The 23,452-nt window shown below is 41.0% G+C and overlaps 1 protein-coding gene across 1 annotated transcript in view; it reads left to right on the top strand.

Annotated features, from left to right (window-relative positions):
* Positions 1-23,452, top strand: part of PITPNM3 (PITPNM family member 3) — a 361,048-nt gene that overhangs the window by 308,695 nt on the left and 28,901 nt on the right. The window contains exons 9-12 of the mRNA XM_054008467.1: positions 2,106-2,287; positions 5,709-5,881; positions 12,728-12,898; positions 23,114-23,308. Of these exons, the coding sequence (XP_053864442.1) occupies positions 2,106-2,287; positions 5,709-5,881; positions 12,728-12,898; positions 23,114-23,308 (721 nt within the window). The remainder of the gene's footprint in view (positions 1-2,105; positions 2,288-5,708; positions 5,882-12,727; positions 12,899-23,113; positions 23,309-23,452) is intronic.

Here is a 23,452-nt window from a genome sequence, read left to right as displayed (position 1 = left end):
TGTGGACAAGCTACAGAACAAGATCTCTTCACAGAAGTTATTAGGCAAATAATTTTGAATAATCAATTTGAGATAATCCTGGTCTGTTCACAAAAATCTTATGAACAGGAATAGAAGAGAGATTCAGTGAGTATTCAGGAGCTGTCCACAGCAATAGATTCATAGATTCATGAATCTATTGCTGTGGACAGCTCCTGAATAAATAATAATAAATAATTCCTTTGCTGCTCAGAATTGCTGCTTTGTTAACAAGTGCTGCAAAAGGGACCCGTAAAAAAAAAAAAAAAAAAATCCAACCAGGAAGCATTTTGGTAAAAGGCATTTTGACTTTGAGAAGTTCACTGTTTTTCTGTTAAGCTTGTTAGTAATTCTTATGGTACTGAGAGTTTCACTGTAAGCTTATATGTTGATTTGCTATGCAGATAAGAGATTCAAAGGCAAATTTAAAAATATGATAAGTTGCGTAATAAGAATTGAGTGGAGACTCTATTGTTCTCCACATTAACACACACAAAGCTCATGTTAAGCAAATAACTTTTTATTTTAACTTTACATCTACCTATCGCACGACACAGAGCCCACTCAGAGCTGCAACCAGCAGCTCTTTGTTCTGATCAGCATTCAGGGCCCCATATTCCTATGTGAAGAATGATCCTTTGAAATCCTTTTGTTTGAAACCCAGCACGGCGCAGCTCCTCTACACAGGAACTAAGGGATGGGGCTAGCTATGGCATTACAGATAGCTGCAGTTTTAAGCCAGAAGTGTCCTGGGTACTGAGGAACTTTAACAATGGACTTGGCACCATCTGAATTTTGCTGCAAGTTTGATGCAGTTAACAGGAAAACTTTCCAAGAATTCTAACTGCATGTTATTTCTGATTAATAGTGATTTTTAGTTGTACTGCAGGACTAATTGTTTCTATGAACATGGTGGTACAAAACTAATCTTTTGCAAAAGTCATTAAGATGATGATGGTTATATCATATCAGCCCATGAATGGTAATACTGCATAATATGAGCTAATAGGATATGGGTGAAAACTGATAATTACACAATTACAAGAGGTTCTTTGTGTCAGAAGGTTTTCTCCATGCACGGCACCAATTTTCACATGCTTGTAATTCTGTTAAAATAGATGTTAGGTATTTTCACCCATTCTTATTTGTTGAAATCAAGTTTAAAAAAGATTAAATTTGATTCAGACACAATAATTGCATATGACCAAATCCCCGGAGGGCTTAAGTAGGCAGATCTTGCGTATTCACTGCAGGATTCAGCCATTGGAATTTGCTTCGACAAGCAGGACTTCGCTTGTGTGCAATATATTGCCCGCTGAAATCAGAGCAGGGTTTCAGGGGAAAGATGATTATTAAAAGAGCTAGTAAAATGAACAAACTGATTAATGTTCAATCCTATTTAAAGTGGTCTCTGCAATATATAGGCACCGCTGGCCTCACTGTGAGTGGCAAGTGCTCGGTATCTTTGAAAATCAGGCCTCACCTCCAGGGGCAGGGCCGGCGCAACGCATTAGGCGACCTAGGCAGTCGCCTAGGGTGCTACAATTTGGGGGGCGGCAACCACAGCGGTATTTCAGCGGTGGGACCTTCTGCCGCCTCTGTGAGGGGTGGCATTTCGGGGCGGGACCTTCCGCCGCCTAGGGCAGCAGAAAAGCTGGCGGTGCTCCTGTCCATGGGGCATGGAGGGCTATTCCGTTAATGTATTTCAGTGTATTCTGTGCACTTGGATCAAGGCTGCTTATGTCGGTCTGTTATTTAAAGGGCACTCAAAGGACCACTGAGGTCAATGGAATCTGGACTTCTGATCGGGCCCCAAGCCCAGGAGGGGGTGACCAGGGTTAAAGTTGTCATACAAGTGACCCTCCCATTAGCTGCCCTTCTCCCCCAGTTTGCATGACACACAGCTAAGACAGACATCAGGCCTTTTCTCAGCCTCCTTATTCTTACCTGGGTAGAGATGGCAGCTAACAATTCTACCCTCTGTTGGATAATACAAGACAACTATACAAATAGAACTGCTTCATATTAGCTGTGTTTTATTTTGGTCGCTCTTTTAATCTCCCTTTTGCTTTGTTCATTCTTTGAAGGATAATCCCCTCTTAGCAGAGGATTCCAGTCTGGGTGGCAGCAAACGCCTAAGCAAAAGTAATATTGACATTTCGGGAATCATGGAGGATGAGGAGCCAAGGCAACCGTTGCCAAGGAAACAGAGCGACTCATCCACTTATGACTGTGATACTATATCCCAACACCATGCTTTCTTGTCTAGGTAACTAGTCCTTCATTCAGTAAAAGCAATAGGATTGCAATTGAATGTGGAGTATTAATACAGTCAATGTGAGAGTAATGGCATCATTTATATAACTCACGTAATATGTTGCTGCAGACTTAGTTTAAGCCTTTGCAAGCTACTCCAGAAAAATGTAGATATTTAATTTTTGGAGGGTGGGGCATTGTTCTGGACCCACTCAGCTGTATTTTTTAATTCAACTTTTGTTGACTGGTGTGAATTTTGAACGCAGAAACTGAATGCAAAAAATCCCAGTTTTTATAATGCACCTCTCACAAGTCAAATCAAATGAAGACTTGGCATTTTTTTGGAATTTTTTTTATTGTTATTATTTAGCCCCATCTAACTTTCATTAGAGGCTTTGCATGATTCTCTAGAGAATTAGGAAATTGACTTTTGGTGCTCCCAGCTGTCTACAAATTATTCAAGCTTTTTTGAAAACCTCCATAAATCTTCAATTTAAATGAATAAAAAGTAATCTTTAAAGGAAGCTTACTTAGCTTCCCTAAATCCTAAAAAATAAACCTTTTAACAATATATCTAGCAGGGGAGGTTCATCATTTCCTTTGTCTGTCCGTCTCTCTGTCTTTACCTACCTAGTTTGACTGCTTGCTCGAGTATCTGTATCCTTTGTGCTTTATTTTTTCTTTCTGTTTGTTCTTTCTTCCTTTGTTTCGTTGGGGGTGATGCCGATAGAGAGAAAAGCCCCATTGTGTGCTCCCAAGTTTCAGTTCTGTGAGAGCTCAGGTACAGTGCAGACTTGCCACAGTGCTATACACCAGCCTGCCTGTTTTGTCAGTAATAGCTCAAGGTAATTTTATTCTATCTCTTTGGCTGCAGTCAATGCATTCTTTGCTTGGGTTCCTTGATTATTCTGTTTGGTTTTCACATCAATGTGCTGCTGCTCCTTTCTGGATGCCGTGTCCTTACATTTTAAAGTACCTTCCTGCTTCAACAAAACAATGTGTCTTTTTCCATTTGTCTGTGACAGAGAATTTGTCAAGAATTCTAGTCCATCACTTTTAGCTCCCTGTGTAGCAGCAAGAAACTCCCAGGCTATCTAATCCGAACTCTCCATTCAACCCATTGATAATAGAATCTGGCTCAACTGAACTAATTTATCAGGTTTTGGCGTCTGATCTCTCTTGCTTACAAATTGAAACATCAAAATATTGGCACTCTTCTTTTCCTAATACCTATAGAATATATTTGCATGTTAGCTGCAAAATAAATATATTAAAGAAAATCCCCCCCCTCAAGTACATTATTTATGTTTTCACAAAAGAAAAAAAAAGCCCATCTTTTTATTTAAAAAAAAAAAAAAAAAAACAGGATAAAAATAACAGTGTATGCCCGTGTTCTAATGACAAGCATTTGATCTTCAGTCTTTGTTCATTAAAAGCAGACAACGACATTCTACACTCCTAGAGATTTATTAGTTCAGAGAAATATGAAAGGGAACATAATAGAGCTTGAAATGTGAAGATAGAGAATCATTTGATTAGCATTAATAATGTTAAATGACCAAGTAGTTCTGAATGATCTTTTTGCTATAATTTTTGCCTAATCTGATTGATTTAAATAGTAGAACCCAGATATATTTTAGGTTGGATGAAGAGGTGGGTATTGGCAGAAATGTAGTAAAGAGAAGGGTTCTTGTCAGAAACATATTTCATACTCATGGGGAAAACAAGATAATACAAAAAGCAATACATCAGTCCTCCTTAAACCTTCCATGTTTCAGTTTTTAGGTATTTACGATTGTTTTAAACTGAAAACTATTACACTTATAAGTACATTTTTGCCTATGCTTAAGCCCCCCTCCTCGCCCCCCCCCCAAACATTTTATACCCCGCTCAGATTTCTGACTCTTTAACCACCAGGTTTGCACAAATCTATTGCAAGGTAGCATGGAAATGCACAGATTGAGGATGAAAAATATTCTGAGACGTTTTTTAAAAAAATCAGTGTGTTCTCCCAGCATGTGCAGCAATTTAAAAAGTTTCAGTTTTCTACATATCAGTTCCATGTAGGATTATTAACAATTATTGTTGTTTTTTAATTTAGAGATGTTATCCCAGTTTGGATAATGAGATGACTGGGATACCTCCTAAGCATGGAAACTTTCTTGTTCTGTATACTTTGACATGTTTGCCTTGGCTACTTTGTGCTAGCTTCTCTTACCTTGTAGTGTAGCAATGACGCAACATGGGGCCAATAATGCAATCTAGGGATGGAGTGGTAACTCTGCACTGCCCAAACAGAAGATGAGTTTGAGTCCTGGATTCATTCTATTCTGCATGACTGTAAACTCGGGGGCACTGTAGGGGTGCTAAACTCTGTCCCTAGTGGTTTGAGTTCAAAGTGTCTTATCTCGTCTCAATGAGAAGATCAGGTACAACATTGATGGGCCCAAGGCAGTACCATTAAGTTCTCAGGTTGGAAAAAAGGCCTGGTCTTTTACTCTGACTGCAGGACTGTGAGCCAGGGACTCCTGACTTCTAATCCTGGCTGAACCTCTGATGTGCTGTGCGGTCTACGGTAAATAATCTGAGGCCTGATTTTCAAAAGTTGATAAGCACCCAGAACTTCATTGGCAGTCAGAATATCCTGCATCTCTTAAAATTAAACTCTTGATTTCTCTGGGCCTGGCACACCACCATTCTGATTTGGGAGCATTTTACACCAGCTGCACAGTCGTGAATAGCGAAGTAAGATGCTTGTCAGTAGAGAATCCATTTTCTCTAAAAAAGGGGATAATGATACTTACCTGCCTCAACTGTTGGTGGTTTGAGGGTTAATGTAAAGTTTGTAAATCACTTCACAATGCAGATTAAAAGCTAGACTGCTGCTTATTATTAAGTAGATAGCTGCAAAGAGGGGGGTGAAAAGTCAGAGAAACTCTCATGGACATGAAGATCCTTGTAACACCCAAAACTCTCATGTACAATGACATTTTTGAATCAGATTCTTACACAACTTGGGTCCATTACAATTTGCAGCAAACACTTTTTCAGTGAATTCCTGTATGTGGCTTTAATTATTATTTTTTGGGGGGTGTGGGGGAGTAGTCCTGAGTCATGCAATGCCCACACAGCTGTCTTCTATGCCAAGTATTTTAACTGCAGGGAATTACTGATCTTTGACAGTAGCAAATTTACTATGTAGCTGCATCAGAAAATAAAATATTCCAGATGACTGTAACAGAAAGAATGGGAAGCCATTATGGTTAGGGTGTGGCTCTGCTGTATGAGTGACTCATTATTAAAGCAGAAAATTTGGACCTACAGACCGAGACTGGAGTTTTCTAAGCAGCCCCTTTTTGAAGTAGAGCCTTTGCCCAGCAAGATGGAAAGGGACCCCTGGTTTATTGTTAAGTCAATCCATTTTCCTTGTTCAGTATCCACGCGAGTGTTATGAAGAACGATGCAGACTTTCCTCCTATGAGCAGCTCCAGTCTCTCGGAAGTAAACCTGGGACGGTTTGAATTTGAAGTTTCAGATTTCTTCCTGTTTGGATCACCACTTGGTTTAGTACTGGCCATGAGGAGTACTGTTCTGCCTGGACTGGATGGTAAGTGCTTTTCAAGATTTGAATACTGGCTGCTTAATGGCCAGTATGGGCGAAGAGAGGTACACACTGTTCCATTAAGCAAAATTAGAGATGAGACAGCAGATGAATTCCTACCTGTAATGGACCAGCATGCTAAAGGTCCTGATTCAGCAGGGACATAAATGTAGGGTTGCCAATTTTGGTTGGACGTATTCCTGGAGGTTTCATCACATGACATAATTTTTAATTAAAGATTAATCGTTAATTCCTGGAGACTCCAGGACAATGCTGGAGGCTTGGCAACCTTATGTAAATGCCTTCTTAAGCAGTAAAAAGAAGAACAGGAGTACTTGTGGCACCTTAGAGACTAACAAATTTATTAGAGCATAAGCTTTCGTGGACTACAGCCCACTTCTTCGGATGCATATAGAATGGAACCTACCCACGAAAGCTTATGCTCTAATAAATTTGTTAGTCTCTAAGGTGCCACAAGTACTCCTGTTCTTCTTTTTGCGGATACAGACTAACACGGCTGTTACTCTGAAACTTGTTCTTAAGCAGTGACACTTGCACTGTTTTGGTATACAGTATTTGTACACAATGGTCCAAATCCTGCTCTACTATTTATCAATGTAAATTCAGAGTAATTTTAATGAACCCAGTGCAACTAAGCAGAATATGGCTTTAAAGTGTAACTTGCATAATTTTAGCTTTCCATGGGGAGCAAATTCAGCCCCTAGGATAAGTGGGCTCAAACTGATTGGGCCCAGAAGTATTGAGAAATGGTGCAAATACAAATTGTAGCCACCTTGCTTAATCTCCTCTCGATTTGCTTTTTGGACTGTACACACCTGTTTTGTTTTCTTGGCAGATAAGCTGTACTCATTTTATACATCAGTCATGACAAACTGGGGCATGTTAGGGTACTATACCATTTACACCTGTTTTCTGACCCATTCACCCCTCATGTGCAACTCATATCACTGCTGGCTATGCATTTCAGTGTTGTACTGTTACAAGCATATACATAAATGTAATTGTAGGAACAGTCCCTGAAAAAGTGCCCCAGAAAATCACCTCAGAATTTGGCCCAGAGACTTCCATGTGATTTGTACCCCTTATTCCAGGTTGCATTTGGATGAGTCTGGGTCTTGTTTGTGATAGTCACAAACCTCTTTTTCCCCTTTAGTGATGGCCTAATACCCAGTGAAGTAAAAAAAAATAATTTTTTTTTTAATACACACCTGGATATTTACACTATTTCTGGTGACTCACCCCATTCTCCGGAGACAAGTTGTATCCTTTGAATTTTCACGCTGTGTCAGGTTCTGTTAGCATAACACCTGGATGCTGCAATGTGCGAAATAATGTGTCCGAGCTCTGTGGCAGGTGACAGGTGTGAGAACATGCAGAAACATGTGGTAGATGAATGTATAGCTAGATGGTCTTCAGGGTTAATTTCTGGTTTTGTTTAAACCTACGACAGATGACTGTGATAAATATAAGAAGCTCCTACTGACTGTCCATTACAGCTGCTCGAAAAGTTTCCAATGAAACCTTTTGCCATTAAAAAAACAAAAAAGTAGTTTCATCCAAAGTGAAACGTTTTGCAGTAATGTGCAATTTTAAATGAAAATTTCATTGGGAAGGTTTCTCAGGTGAAAGATCGAATTTAGAGGGGGAGAGAGAGAGAGAGCATGTGCTACATTCCAGGTCAGTGCCTTGACTATCCGACTACTGGCTACTCTGGGGTGGGCCTCGCCCTCTCTTTCTCTTTTTGTGTTTTTTTTTTTTTCACAACAGTTTTCTAAAGGTCTTGGTTTTGTTCTTCATTGGAATGAAAACAAATTTCAAAACCTGAATGTTTCATGAAATGGAGTTGTTTTCTGGCCACCCTTACTATCTACCTACCTACCTGTTGCCAGTAGCAAAATATAGAAACCACAAAGATCTTTCTATTGCAACTTGCGTGTTTACTACCAATATGATATTTGTACTTTCAAATCTCCTACAATACCCCAGTTTTTATTGGTTTTAAGGCCCAATCCAGCAATGTACTTAAGATGCTGCTTAACTTAACTTAACGTGAAGCACATGAGTCGTTCTATTGTCTTCAGTGGGGCTACGCCGGGTACTTAGATGCTTTTCTGGATCAGGGCCATAGTCTTCTAATCTCTCTTGCTTTCAGTCCTTTTCTCCTCACTATCAGAGTACAATGCTGGAACAGTGCAACCGTCATCGCTTCAGGCACTCTGGAATACTGAGCAGCAGCATGCTGCTAAATTAACAGACAGTATTTTGAATTATTACAAATTATTTCTCCCAATTAGCTCTCACTTCTGTCCTCCCTCAAATATCCTGCAAGGAGCTGCTTTTGAGAGCAACCTTTCTGACCAGTATTTCAAAGACATTTTGAGCACGAGCAGAGTCTACGTGCAACGTGAAGTGTTGTCAGTCCTCAGAGGGAAGTTCTTGTTAGGAGAATTCCATGGGGGGGGGGAGGGGGGAAGTTGAATCGTGCTGCCAAAAGGAAAATGTGTGACCAGAAGGCTCCTGTCATGCATATGGCTGAAGTTAGTAAAGTGGTGGAGTCAGTCACTTCTCATTGAGATGAGAGGTAGAGAGAAGAAAACATGAGAAATATAAGGCTAGACGTCCTTTCGTTTTTGATTTAAAGTTTTATTTTGTGTTTTTACTAATTACTAAAATGAAATGTTTTATGAGTTCGTGGGCAAAGGAAAATTTGCCCAATGGATTGTGTATTTCCTGCTGCAGAATGGGACCGCGTGGCGTAGTGGGATGCTGTATAATGTATACACACAATATATATATAACATCTGTCATGTGCTCAGGGATCCTAGCTTTGAATGTTGATTTTTCTTCTGTGGCAGTAGGAATCTAGCTAAAAAGTGAACTTTGGTTCCAATTTTTGCTATCCTTTAAAGGGGTCTTCTATTTTCCCTCTCCCACCCCCCCCCATTCAACATTCCCCTGACACTCCATAGCAATTTTTAATGTCCTCTCCTGCAGTTAGTTCTTTCTTTGCTCTTCCAATTGTCTAGTCACAGTTCTCATCCTCTAAATCACAAATCATTTACAGCTCAATTTCATACTCTTCCACCTTCTATATTCCTCATTCAGGGTTTTCTAGTCCATCAAAGCTTTCCCAAAGTTTGATATTCTCTAGCACTCACACTCTTCTCAGCATGCAGACCGTGGCCTCAGAGCTTTATGGGTAACTTTTTTCATCTAAAGCTGACCAATTACTTTAGCTAGTTGCCTCATTAAGTATTTGGAACTCAATCAATAGAACTGCTGAAATGGATACATCTCATGGTCTTCCCAAAATAATGTCAGTGACCAGAAACTATGTAGGGACTAGCAAAATTTTCTACTGGATCCTCTACTTGGAGTACTACAGACAATCTCTTAAGGACAGTGAAAGCTTTGCACCGAGTTTTAGCTTGTCATGCTTTCAAAATGTTCAAAGAACTACAATTTTTTTTAAAAAGACCCAAAAATGGCAATTATAGAAACACGGCAGCCATTTTGTAAGTATTAATTAATCCTTACAATCCAGTTATGCTCCCTCAAACATTCACACAGGGAGCATAAAAAATGGACAGAGGAAACAGAACCAGAATGTATCAGATAAGGTTACACATTCAGTTACACTTTAGTAATATAGGCAAATGATATGCAGTAAGTAATACATAAAACATCTGATAGGTTAATGAGTAGCCCATATTCAGGTACTAATGGGAAGGGGGAAAGAGTGTCTTTAGCAAACACTCTGATTATCTCCTCCCACTCCCAGAGGATAAGATCCCAGAGTACAGGATCTGCATCTCCATGACATACAACTCAGGAGAATAGTTTTTTTTTCCTCCAGATGAACTAGAGAGGTCAGTAAAAGAAAGGGGTGAACTTAAAGCCTACACTGTATTTTAGAAATTTGTCAATGAATCCATGAGCTACTTTCTACTCCTTGCACCCAACACATTCGCTCTTGGAGATGCCTGATTGGGGCAAATTTTTCAGTAGTGGCCATTGTTGTTGCCTGCTGGCTTCTGCCCATGCAATGGATTCACCTATAAAGTAGATGCTTACCCATTTCTGTGAATTCCAAATGCAGAGGCCGCCGTACGGTGGTGACCACCTATCTGACTTGCAGGCACAAGCCATACGCCGAATAGGTGCCTACTTTTTAGGGCTGCAGTCAACTGCACCTGTCTAAACAGAGGCTAACTGACAAGATGACGCTTTGATAGCTTATTTGAGGTCACATGTGGTTTGGCTGTTTAATTCAGGTTAGCCTGACTGAACAGAAATCTGGTTTAAGTTGAATGTGGTCCAACTTAGGAAGTATAGTTGATAGGTGCTTGGTGCAGTTTAGACATCGTTTCAGAACTTGGGCCCCAGCTCTGGGAGGTAAATGCCTAGCAACGGACATGCTTTTGCTTAGACACCTTCGTGAATGGAAACCTTCATGAGTGATTATTTTTAACAGCCTGTTCTTGATAAGAACACTTAAAAATTTATTTTCTCATTACCCGGAGAACTGATGAGGAGGCTACCGAGTATGTCTGAACATTCTGCCCTGCTGTTCCTGGCACAGCGTCCTGCCTGTATAAAGTGAATAAATACCATAAGCTAATGCTACAGTCTGTCGTCATATTGATTGTCCATGGGGATTCTTTAAGGGTCAGATCATGGTGCCATTGTCTTGACTGGTACCATCATTTGGTCCTAAATGCCAATTAGACTTGCAGCTTATATGGCATGGATTTTCAAAGCCCATATAGCAGCAGGGGGGCTTACAAAGCCTGTCAAGCTTCAGTGTTTTCCAACTTAACTCTTTCATTCCTCTCCCAAAGAGCACATGTGGCTGAGGAATGTGCGGTGCCTGAGCCAAAGTGCATCACATTTTATCCAGCGGCTGGCTGAACACGTCGGCTGTCACCATATGAAACTTTTGAGAATGATAGTGAGCCTATGTGTTGTTTTTATTGCCTTCTCTAATTTGAGCCTGTTGTCTTAGGAGCCCTCTCCTCAGGACAAGCTCCATCAGAAAACCCTGCAACACAGAGTAATTGAGTGTAAGCAGATTCCTTCAGAGTAGTTCTCAAGTTAACAATCCGTCTGGCATATGGGTTTCCCCCTCCGGGTAAAAGCAGCCTAAGGCCTATTTCTGCAACATGGGGCTGGATTCTCAACCCTAATTCCATTCTCTTTCTGGAAGATGTGTCCCAGACTGTGGGGTGAGGGAAGATACACAAACAATATTCTTCTGTAAGATGGAGTCACAGTTCAAAGATGGTTGAGAACCACTGCCCTATTTCATTGGGAATCCTTTCAGAAGGAAGTGGGAAATGTGGGAATCTTTCATCTTGACTGTTAAAACTGATACGAGATGAGGTAAGGATGGTCTAGTGATAAGGATGCTAGCCTGGGATTTGGGGACCTGTGTTTAAGTACCTGCTCCACTACAGACTCCTTGTTTGACCTAGAGAAAGTCACTGCGGGAGTTAAGGGCCTGAATACCTTTGAGGATCTGGGCCTTTGCCTCTATGCTTCAATTCCCCATCTATCAAATGGAGATAATGGCACTTCCCTACCTCCCAGGTGGGTTGTGACAATAAATACTTTAAAGATGATGGGGTGATGGAGTGCCCCCAAAACAATTTGCTTCCTCCCTGCCCCCCGTGGTGTTTACACCACCAGAACTTGGATGATGTTCAAGAATAATGTTGCACAAACAAATGAGCCTTAAAGAAAAGCACAATGCGTGTTATCAGTTTGATAGGATCAGTGCAAGAGAACAGTAATAAACTGTAACCGAAAAGAGTTTAGAGATTATTCTATTGCACAGCAGTTTGGAAAACATGAAGGGACTGATCCTGCTCATCTGGAGTTCAGTGGGAGCCTGCATAATATTCCCAAACATCTGTTATAAGTACTTTAATCCGTTCTTTACTCCTACAGTTAATGAATTGACTGTTGTAACATATTTGTGCTGCTGTAATATACTAAGTCTATTAGCGTAATTATCCCATAATGGATTGATCTGCTAATGCTGGAGAGGTTCACAGTGATCCAAATGCAGTTTGGTTAGATGGGAAGTGACTACACCTGCTGGTTTACAGACCCCCGCAGCCGTCTATGATCACTCATTTGAGTACAGGAGATGTCTCTATCTCAGTGCTGAACATCCAATTGAAAGGGTGCCTCATTAGCTGAGCGAGCAGGTGATTTTCGAACATCCATTTACAATTGCTGTCTGAATTTCTCAGTAGCTGCCTCTCTCCGGCAAATATTACAAGCCACGCTCTCCTGTTTTAATGTGTGCAGTTTCATTTTATGCATTAACTTCAAGAAATTGACTTCTGAAGCTGCCTTGCTTCACATACCCACTCCAGCTTTCATCTCCATTTCAATCCTCCCGATTTAATGTGCCCATCAAATAGTTTTGCCTTCAAATATTCCAAGCAGAGGATGCCTCGTGCTTTTGTAGGTGCAATGTTCGATAATATATTTAGAAGGTTTTAAAACTTTATTGACTTTCTGGCTTCAATTGATTTCAAAGGCTGGCCTTAGCCTCAGCAGGTTGCCTATTTCTCAGACTGTGATCCCTTTGCAAAATTACCTTTCAGCAAAGCTCATTTCATCGCCAAAGGAGTATGAAACAATTTAGTTGAAGAATCTCCTGCCTTTTGACTGTGTATATATAGCTTGGGCTATTGTTTGTTTGTAGAATTGAAGGGACTGTATATTTAATCACACCCACACCTAGACCTCTCGAAAGATATGTGAGCAACCCATAAAGATGCAATGCTGATTTCTCTCTCTTTCTCTCTCTCGTTCCAGTGTGCCAGGTCCGTCCAGCTTGCAGCCAAGTGTACAGTTTCTTTCACTCTGCTGATCCCTCTGCCTCCAGGCTTGAGCCATTGTTGGAGAAAAAATTCCACCTCTTGCCTCCATTTAATGTCCCAAGGTACCAGAGATTTCCACTGGGAGATGGAAGATCACACCAGTTAGGTATGATAAAGATTTCATATTGTATTGCTTGGATTTCACCGCTCCTACCCCATTGGTCTCTTGAGCTCTTCAGCTACTCTGTTCAAGAGGATTTTAGATACAGATACAGCCAGCATACCGATAGTCAGATAACTTTAGGGCAGGAGGGGTATTGCTTTACTCGGTAGTTATAGACATAGGGTTCCTAAAGGTATGCTTTTCTGCTCTCTCTGTGCCACTTCACAGCCCCCTCTTTCATGTACTCTTACTGCAACTTAGGTGTCTGTCTACTTCAGGATTTTTTAGTGTGGAAAGTGCTGACAAAAATGAAAAAAGAAATTGTAAAAAAAATATTAAAACTAAACATTTTGGGGGTTTTGATGAAAAATCCATTTTTGAGAACAGCAGACACAACAATTTTTGTGTGGTGTGTTTTTTTTTTTTGTTAAAAACCCAGTTTTGCATCGGGGAAAATATTTGGATTGAATGTTTTTGACCAGACCCCCTCTCTAACTCTAATAGCTACCGTAAATGTAACTGAGATTCAGGTTCATCTTAGGAAGAATGCGGTGGGTTCACTTATAGCATGTGAACAATTCCCCGTTTACTATGAAAGAGTCCTCCAAAGCCAGTTTTATAAAATAGTTAGGCTGGCTACTGAAAACAGAGCAAAATCCTTTTTAAAAACACTAATCCTACGTAGGTACAACAGAAACCTAGTTAAGTACATTACCAGTAAACACTTACCTAAATGTACATGGGTATTTCAGATGTCATTGTGCTACATTATTTGTAGCTGACTCATCCCACATATCTCCTAAGAGAGTGTCTATTTTCCATCTAAAAGTGGAGAGGAGGGAGTGTGCCATATTTGACTTTGTGAAAATTTCATGTGGAAAACAAGGTTGGAAAAAGTCACACGGAGATGAAACATTCTAACTGATAACATGGTGCAAAAACTCTATTAATCGCCCACAATTTATTCTCCTTTTGTTACAAATCCCAGACATAAATTCAAGCCTCAGCAGGATATTTCAAAAGCCATTTGCGACTCAGAGCTTGGAAGGTAATGGAGTGAAATGGCAGAGTTTTGTATCTGTTGGATTCATGAGAACACAAATCCGTGCAAACCTGTTTTCCTCATTCAATAACATAGCTATAAGTCTAACATCAGTCTTGTTTGCTAAACCATGTGCTGGGCCCAAGGTGTAAATAAACTGTGGTAGGTTTGATCCTGATTAACTTCATGTTTAAGAAGCTACCGAAAATCTGAAGTTATGCCAGTTCACAATGAAAACAATGATATGTTTAACAAAACTTCAGATGAACTGAGTTCCATCTATTAACCCAAAATAACAGTACTAATACGGGACGCTACCATTCATCCATTACTGGTTATTTAACAAACACAATGACTTAAATGGATAATACAGAGGTTAATGCTTTAATCTAGTTATCAGTCAAGTGTTACTAGATTTAATGTCAACCTTTTTATAGTAGCTAAAATACTGATTCTCCTAACATTACTTAATGTGTCGCTTTGACAAACAGCTTAATGTCAACTTTCAATAATTTCATGGAGAAACTCAGTTAAATCACAACAGGGCTTTTCATTTGCAATTATAGATTTCTTTTCCCCAACAAGGTTAAACTGGGCCACATTTTTCATTACAGTTAAATGATGCCTACATAAGTGTATTCAGGGATAAAGGAATTATAACAAGAAACCAAATGGAATAGTTTTACCACTTTGAACAAGACTACTAATTGAGGTCCATCCACCATGACGCTATTGTGTATTTTTATTCAATCCCCTAACTATGCTGAGATGAGTCAGGTGGAAATAAGATAGCAAAGGTCAGATATAGAGCTGATCAAAGTGTTTTAAACAAAAAGCAGATTCCCAAATACTTTGCATGTAGAAATTAATTTCTCCATAGCAGATCATCTTGCCATGGTTCTGCTCTGTACTTAGACAATCATTGGCAATCCCAAAGCAAGGGAACATATATCCCCCTGAATGGCATGAAATCATATATCCCATCATGCTTCTCTAAGAACATAAGAACAGCCATACTGGGTTAGACCAAAGGTCCACCTAGCCCAGTATCCTGTCTTCTGACAGTGGCCAATGCCAGGTGGCCCAGAGGGAATGAACAGAACAGGTAATCATCCAGTGATCCATACCTTGTCACCCATTCCCAACTTCTGGCAAACAGAGGCTAGGGACACCATCCCTGCCCATCCTGGCTAATAGCCATTGATGGACCTATCCTCCATGAATTTATCTAGTTCTTTTTTGAACCCTGGTATAGTCTTGGCCTTCACAACAGCCTCTGGCAAGGAATCCCACAGGTATACTGTGCGTTGTGTGAAAAAATACTTCCTTTTGTTTGTTTTAAACCTGCTGCCTATTCATCTCATTCGGTGTCCCCTAGTTGAAGTGTTATTTACTCCTCATAACACAAACTTGTTTACTTTCTCCACACCAGTCATGATTTTATAGACCTCTATCCATATACTCCCTTAGTTGATTCTTTTCCAAGCTAAAAAATCCCAGTCTTATTAATCTCTCCTCATACGGAAGCCGTTCCATACCCCTAATAATTTTTGTTGCTCTTTTCTGAATCTTTTCCAATTCCAATATATCTTTTTTGAGATGGGGCGACCACATCTGCACACAGTATTCAAGATGTGGGCGTACCATGGATTTATATAGAGGCAATATGATATATTCTGTCTTATTATCTATCCCTTTCTTAATGATTCTGAACATTCTGTTCACTTTTTTACTGCCACTGCACATTGAGTGGATGTTTTCAGAGAACTCTCCACAATGACTCCAAGATCTTTCCTGAGTGGTAACATCATTTAGACCCCATCATTTTATATGTATAGTTGGGATTATGTTTTCCAATGTGCATTACTCTGCATTTATCAACACTGAATTTAATCTGCCATTTTGTTGCCCAGGCAAAAAAGATCCTTTTGTAGCTCTTTACAGTCTGCCTGGGACTTAACTATCTTGAGTAGTTTTGTATCATCTGCAACTTTTGCCACCTCAGTGTTTACTCCTTTTTCCAGATCATTCTTTGTGTGCCTCAGAAATTTTTATAAGTATGTTGGATGTGCCTCCTAGGATAGGTGAGATGTGTTTGCTTGGGTTTTTGGCAGTCTGTGTTATCCAACTGTTGTCTCCCTCCAGTATAAAACATAACACAAATTGGATCTAAGATTTGTAAAGCATTCCTATGCTCAATGGGCAAGATTATGAATTATGCAGCAGTCTGACTGAGAGACTTTTCAGTGAAAATAGGTTCAGCTGCAGACACTTCCCCAACTGTTCACAGTGGCTTTATTTCACTACTTAGTGCAGAAGACTCCAAATAGTTTGAGTTGCTGTTTAATATCGTCTCACCCATCCAGTTCCCTGTTCAAAGGTGCATCTCTCTTCATTTTTATTTATTATTTATCTCTTCATCTGTATTAATATCCTTTGCTCTTCCTTGGAAGCTGCTCTGGATTTGTCTAGTGTAGCTACAGCCTGTATGTGCTAACTCCAAAGTACTTTTTCTCAGGCTAATATAGAGGGCTGGATTCTCAATGCAGATTCCTTTTTATAGGCATGTTTCTGCACCAATACTGAATAGTGTCTGCAAATGCTATCATTTAGACACCTTTCTACATAAATGTCCTAGCAAATCAGGTATGTAGACATCTAAATGGCAGGACTTGTGCCTTCCAAAAAAGGAGACCATGTCAAGATCCCTTTAAATATCTGGCCCATAGAATACTTCCATAGGACTGGTAGCAAAGATACAGGATAGTGTATTAGTGCAGCCTTGCTATCTTTCATGGTGATCCCATTTGCTCTTTCAAGCTAAGCAGATTCAGATAGAGTGAATGCTTGAAGGGGAGACCTTGCAGATGCTGCACGGTGTGGTGTTGCTGATTTAGTAGTAGCAGATCTTCTTTCTGGGATCATGTTGAACCCATTTCCCAGAACGTTCTTACAAGGCCAGTGTGCAGCTGGAGGTGCTGTCTGTTGCATGAGGTGTAAAACAGAGTCTCTGAACTCTTGTGATTATAACAGATTCCATGGAACTTTTTGCATTAATCCCAGAATAACTGGAAACTCCAACTTCACCTCCTGGCTTCAAATCTATGTAGACTTAAGTTGTTGCCATGTTTTACCCCAAAGTGAGCTGTATTTCAATGAAGGATGAAATCCTCTCATTTAATTTAAACAAAATAAAAGTGCTTTGGGATCATCTTTTGGAATGAAAGGTGCTATATGAATATGGGATTCATTCTGTTGATTACATGGAGTTTTCCTTCCTGTGGCAGACCAGCTTCCAATATCCTTTATGTAAAGTGCAAGTCTTAAAACTGAAAGGTTTCATGGCCCTTCTAGAGAAGCCTAATCCCATACATTTCATGATGTTTCTACCGCTTTCCAAAACTTCCTTTCCTGATAACCCTTCATCTTAAAAAAGAGACTCTTCTCCAGATCCTGTTTCAGAAGATTTGGAACATAGTTAAAAATGAGACTGGTTCTATTGTAGCTGTGGACCTAGCATTCTTAACTGGTGCCTTTATGTGAAAAGGTAATGAATCTGGAAACCCAATTGAAGTGGTTACCACCAGAAAGGGAACTTCATGATGTGACTCACAGGAAGGATGTAGATAAATCCAAGCTGGAGAACATGGTGAAAACTGAGTTTACTATAGCTACCTTCCAATTCTTGCTAACTGAATGACTATAAAAGACTTAATACCTACTGCACTGTGTGCAGGATTAAGCTTGAAACGTTCAGACCTATTGATCAGATTTATTTTTTCCATTTAGAGTCAGATAACGTAAGGAATCGTGGCTCAGATTTATGCAGATGATCTCCTTTTCTCTTCAGTAGGCAACAGCATCCATCTCTAAGTCCACTCAGAGGGTCAATTTTATAATGTTAATTTATGGCATCACTTATATGCATATCAAATCTCTGCCCGCATTGATCTGTTCCTACTGTCTATTACTATTCCAGTGAGCCACCATTGTTTCGCAAGCAACATGCAAAGTATATGTTAAGAGTTTCAGTAAACCCAAGTTGTCTCCTTGCGTTTAATGGTGATCAAGACTGACCTTTGTCAGATGAATTTTTGACAGTCACTGGGGCTTGGCTAGCTTTGAGAACTATTTCTTTTCCTGATGATTACTCATTTGACTGCAACTATCAATACAGTTGCTAATGTAGATGTGATTACCTTGTTAGGCTATTGATTTATCAAGGGCAATTTCAGTAAGGAAAGGAATGGAGATACTTGAAATGTATGGGAGAATGGTATGGAAACATGATATTCAGGATATCTAAAAAGGTAGGAGAATAAATGTAGAATCAGTTTAATATCTGCTATATCTTCTAGCAGTGGACTGCATCTCAAGTGCAGGTGGATAGAGCAAGCCTAGTAAGCACTTCCTATCTCTATCGAAATCCAACTGTTATCCTAAAAGGACTACAGCTAGATCCACAAAGGGAAAAATATTACCTCATCCACCTTGTTTCTCTAATGTCCTGGGACCAATACAGCTATAGCTACGCTGCATAAAGTAATGTTTGTAGTTTTCTTGTGAGATCCTTTTATAGAGGCATTCTGTTAGAAGTCACACTTTATATCCGGTTCACCAGGATGGCTTGCTGGGACCAGTAACAGCAAGAAAGTTGTTATTCATCTTTTTATATTCTCTAGCCTTCCCTTAACCCATGGAAGTTCCCATGGAAACTACAATTCAGCATATTCTCTCCAAACCTCATCTTCCATTATTTGGTGCTAGACTTTAATTGCTTTCCCTGGCTCAATTGTAATAGGGTTTGGTTGCTGTCTCTTCCGGTTGAGATGTTCGGGCTGAAATCAAAATAAACCAGACTCTCTCAAAGGGTTTCAGTGTGTGTTCACAGGAAACCCATTCTGCTGCATTTCTTTCAAGCATTATCAGTTCCAATAATGTACAGAAAATTTAAGCTTCAGATGCATTTTTTAGGGGGAGATTCTATTATGCCCTTAAAAACTGGGGCTTATCATGACTGCTTGGGCAGGCCCCATTGCATTCCCCTCTGTGTGTGAATGTGATGAAATAGATGTGGTGTTCAGTACAATGGAAGCTGGTGACACTTGGATGTGGAAAGGCAAACCCAGCACGTTAGTATTATTTCTATGACAATAATGAGATCTGGGCCCCACCATGCTAGACACTCTACAAACACATGGTAAAGGAGAATCTGAATAGACAAGACAGAGTGGGAGGCAGGGCCGGCTCTAGGATTTTTGCCACCCCAAGCAAAATCAATTTTGCGCCCCCCCCCCCCCCCCCGTTTTTTTCTTGCCTCGCCTCAACTCCTCCCCTTCCCCAAATCCCCAGCCCTGCCTCCTCCCCCCAGGCTCTGAAGCCTAGGAGGGAGGGGGAGAAGCGGCCACTCAGAGTCTCCCCTTCCCTCCGAGGCTCTCAAGCCTGGGAGGGAGGGGGAGCAGTGGCACGCGAATCAGCTGTTTCGCGCGCTGCAGCCACTCGGGATCTCCCCCTCCCTCCCAGGCTCTCCTAAGAGCCTGGGAGGGTGGGGGAGCAGCGGTGCGCGAGCGGCGGCTGCAGCGGAGGTGAGCTAGGGCAGCCGGGGCACATTTTTAGGGGCGGAATTCTGGTGTTGGCCATGCCACCCCGAAAAATGTGCCACCCCAAGCACCAGCTTGTTTTGCTGGTGCCTAGAGCCGGCCCTGGTGGGAGGAGAAGTAACTTGCCCAAAGTCACACAACACGTCAGAGCCAGGAACAGAATTCGGGTCTCCTGAATCCCTGTCAAGTTCCCTTTGCAATAGACTAGTGGTTCCCCACCCGCAGCCTGTGGGCTATTTGTGACCCAACCAGCACAACGCTGCAGCCCATGTGACAACCTCAGGGCCATACAGATAGTGTATATATTGTGTGGATGCGGCCCACGTAACACATATGCGGCCCGCAATGGTAAATAGGTTGAGACCCAGTGCAATGAACCATTCTGCTTCCATTGCTCTGTTCTCTGGACTGAGTCCCATTTTCTCCTCTTGCCAATATCACTAGGGGTTTGTGATGTCCATTGAAAAACAAGGCAGGTTCTGCCCGCCTTGTCTGCTCTTGATCAGCGTTCCTCCCTTACCGTACATCCCATCCAATTGGTTACCAGTTGTGCTTTAACACTTTGTAGCTGGTACTGTAACCACCTTAAGATGCCTGCCCTTCATATGTGTATTCAAGATGGACAAGCCACTTTAAAGAAAGTGTTATTGGTCACACTTCATATTAATGGCACATTTATAAATAGTTGATAAATGTTATGAGCATGTTACAGACCTGGGTAGTATGTGTTATAGATGGTTACAAGAACATCACTAGAAGGTGTTGTACATGGTTATAAGCCATTGTGATAAGCAATCTATTGACTTGTTGGCCTTAACGATCCTTGACACATGATTCGTAGATGTTTTAATAAATTTTGTCTTTATAAGCGACTTATAAATGTATCCTTAATTTAAAGTGTGACTGTTATTACTTATTTGTATTCTGGTAATGCCCACAATATTAAGCACTGTCCACATAGAAGGAGAAATGGTATCTGCTCCAAACAGTTTACAATCTAAGAAGTCAATCAGCATACGAAGGATGCGGGAGATGCACCATCAGAATTGGTTTATTTTTTTTTATATTTCATATTTGCGGGGTAGGGATGGTGGGAGAGGAAGTTGGTCTATTTTATTAAATAAATACACATTAACCATGCTCGGCTGTGCTGCAAACTGTCCATTGGTAGTTGGCCAGTCCTTTTACAGGAGTCACAAAGAAGCAAGAATTCTGTATGTAACAGACATGCCTACAGTCCACAGTCTCTAAAGCATCACTGTTACACCATTACAGAATTGGTTTGATAGTATCAGGGGAATAAAGAAATCAACATCACAGGAATAATGTCAGTCTCCTACACCTTGCTCTTCCACGTATTGGTACTGCCTAGATAATCTGAGGGTGAAACTCCCGTTGACTTCAATAGACTCGTAGATTTTAAGGTCAGAAGGGACCATTATGAACTTCTCGTCTGACCTCCTGCACAACGCAGGCCACAGAATCTCACCCAACCACTCCTGTAACAAACCCCTGACCTATGTCTGAGCTATTGAATTCCTCAACTTGTGGTTTAAAGACTTCAAGGTGCAGAGAATCCTCCAGCAAGTGACCCGTGCCCCACGCTGCAGAGGAAGGTGAAAACACCCCAGGGCCTCTGCCAATCTGCCCTGGAGGAAAATTCCCTCCCGACCCCAAATATGGCGATCAGCTAAACCCTGAGCATGTGGGCAAGACTCACCAGCCAGATACCCAGGAAAGAATTCTCTGTAGTAACTCAGATCCCACCCCATCTAGTGTCCCATCACAGGCCATTGGGCATATTTACCACTAATAGTCAAAGATGAATTAATTGCCAAAATTAGGCTATCCCATCATACCATCCCTTCCATAATCTTATCAATAGGGCCTGGAAAGATAACATATTTCATCATTTTCAAAGCAGTCCTATTGTGCTGTCCGTATTTAGCCCTGTAATAATTTGTGCAAAAACTTGCCTGTGTGCACAGACATATACAAATCGGGAAGGCATATGTCTAATAGATGTCACAACATTTTGGCTATTTCGTATTTAGCTTTCCAACTGGGACTATTAGGATGCGCACTCTGCAGCAATCAAACAGAGCAATTAAAGTAGTGAGATATGTAGAAAGAAACCTGCTTCTTTTATTTTCGGGTAACGATTTTGGTATCAGACATTTTACTATTCTTGTATAGGCTGAAAATATAGTTTCAACTACTTCTCAGTTGGAATAGGTCAGCAGTAAAACCACTTGCTCATGTTTTTTTATTGCACCTAGAGAGGATTCCTTAAACCTGTTTACTTCCGTCGCACTTCCTTTTATTTGCAATCATTTATTTTTGGTGGGAAATCAGGCGGTATTTGGGCAAAGCTAATGGACGTTAATGCAATAAGTTGGAGCGTATGAGATGAGTCAGAAAATTCAATCTCGAAGAAAGATGCTCACATGAATCTTTCACAGTCAATGAATGACCATCAGGATTCCATTAATTTAATAACAAGAGTTTCATTTTTTCCATTGGAAAAAGGTATCTTTGTGATTTAATAAACTTTAAAACTAAAATTGGAGTGGAAAACACGGGGGGAGGAAGCCCAAAATCCACTGAGTGTGAGACTGTCCCTATCTTCCTGAACTACAGGGAATCATGTATACCAATGCAAATAATAATAATGTACCATTGTCTAAGTGGCATGTAGCACTTGCACTGATTGATTAACTATGTGCCACATCCAACAGGGTGAAATTCACCCCTGTGGAATGGGCCAGCATGAGGCCTATGCACCGTATGACTCACTTAAGTCTTATTTTAAGGAATTAGGCAATTAAGGAATTAGGCTTTGCGAAGGAGCCGAAGGGAGTTAAGCCAAGATATGCAGATCTGATTAGTGATTTTTGGATGCCTCAATTTTTGGGTGCCCAGTTGGAGATACCTTAGAGAAACGGTTCTCACCCAGAGGTCCGGGGCTCCCTGGGGGGCTTTGAGCAGGTTTCAGGGCGTTCAGCAAAATAAACCAGAGAGCAGGGCTGGCGTTAAACTCTCTGAGGCCGAGGGCAAAAAGCCGAATCCCAAGCCCCGCTGCCTGGGGCTGGGGCTAAAGCTGAAGCCCGAGCAACTTAGCTTTGCGGGGCCCCCTGTGGCGTGGGGTCCTGGGCAATTGCTCTGCTAGTTGTAGCACAGGTGGGCCATGGAATTTTTATAGCCTGTTGGTGGGGATGGAAGGGCTTGGGAAAAAAAAAAAAAAGTTGAGAAACCCCTGCCTTAGAGGAGCCAGATTTTCTCAGAACTAAGCAGCCACTGTCTGAAAATCAGGCCTGTTTGAGATGTAGCTGGTCACAGAAATGGAGGCATCCAAAATCACGTCGTCACTTTTGAAAATCTAGGCCTAAGGCAGCCAATTCTCACTGAATTTCAGTGGGAGTTGGTAGCTTCCTTCATATAGGCTCCTTAGCTTGTACTTGCTCTCTCCAGAGGGAACCTCACCCATAATCTTTATACAGGCAAATTCCCACTGACCTCAATGAAATTGTTAGAAAACAATGTTTTCTCTTTGATTTTCATGTTTAAAACATGCAGCCGACACTCTTCACAACCAGAGCGCCCTGTTTCTTGAGAACATCTCCAGGGTCAGACCCGCCTCTCCAGAGACTCCAGAATCTCCAGACACGCAGAGTCAGTCACAAGGAAAGACAAGGAGGACAAGCTTGGTCAGCATGAACAGTGAAACCTCCGGGTCGACAGAGAGCTTGCCATCAGCAAACATCTCCAGTAGTGAGTGAGGCTTTGTGCTGTTTATTTCTGATACAGTGTCAATCCTTCCATCTGCCTCAGGCCTATGGAGGTTTATTTTGAACAGGGAATCTTCCATTTCCAGGAATACTAGTAGTGCATTTAAGAGCCTAAAAAGCTAGAATT

This window comes from Malaclemys terrapin, chromosome 18 (assembly GCF_027887155.1).
Source record: "Malaclemys terrapin pileata isolate rMalTer1 chromosome 18, rMalTer1.hap1, whole genome shotgun sequence".
Taxonomy (NCBI): Eukaryota; Metazoa; Chordata; order Testudines; family Emydidae; genus Malaclemys; species Malaclemys terrapin.
Note: the sequence above shows the minus strand (reverse complement) of the source record. Positions and strands in the feature narration are given on the sequence as shown.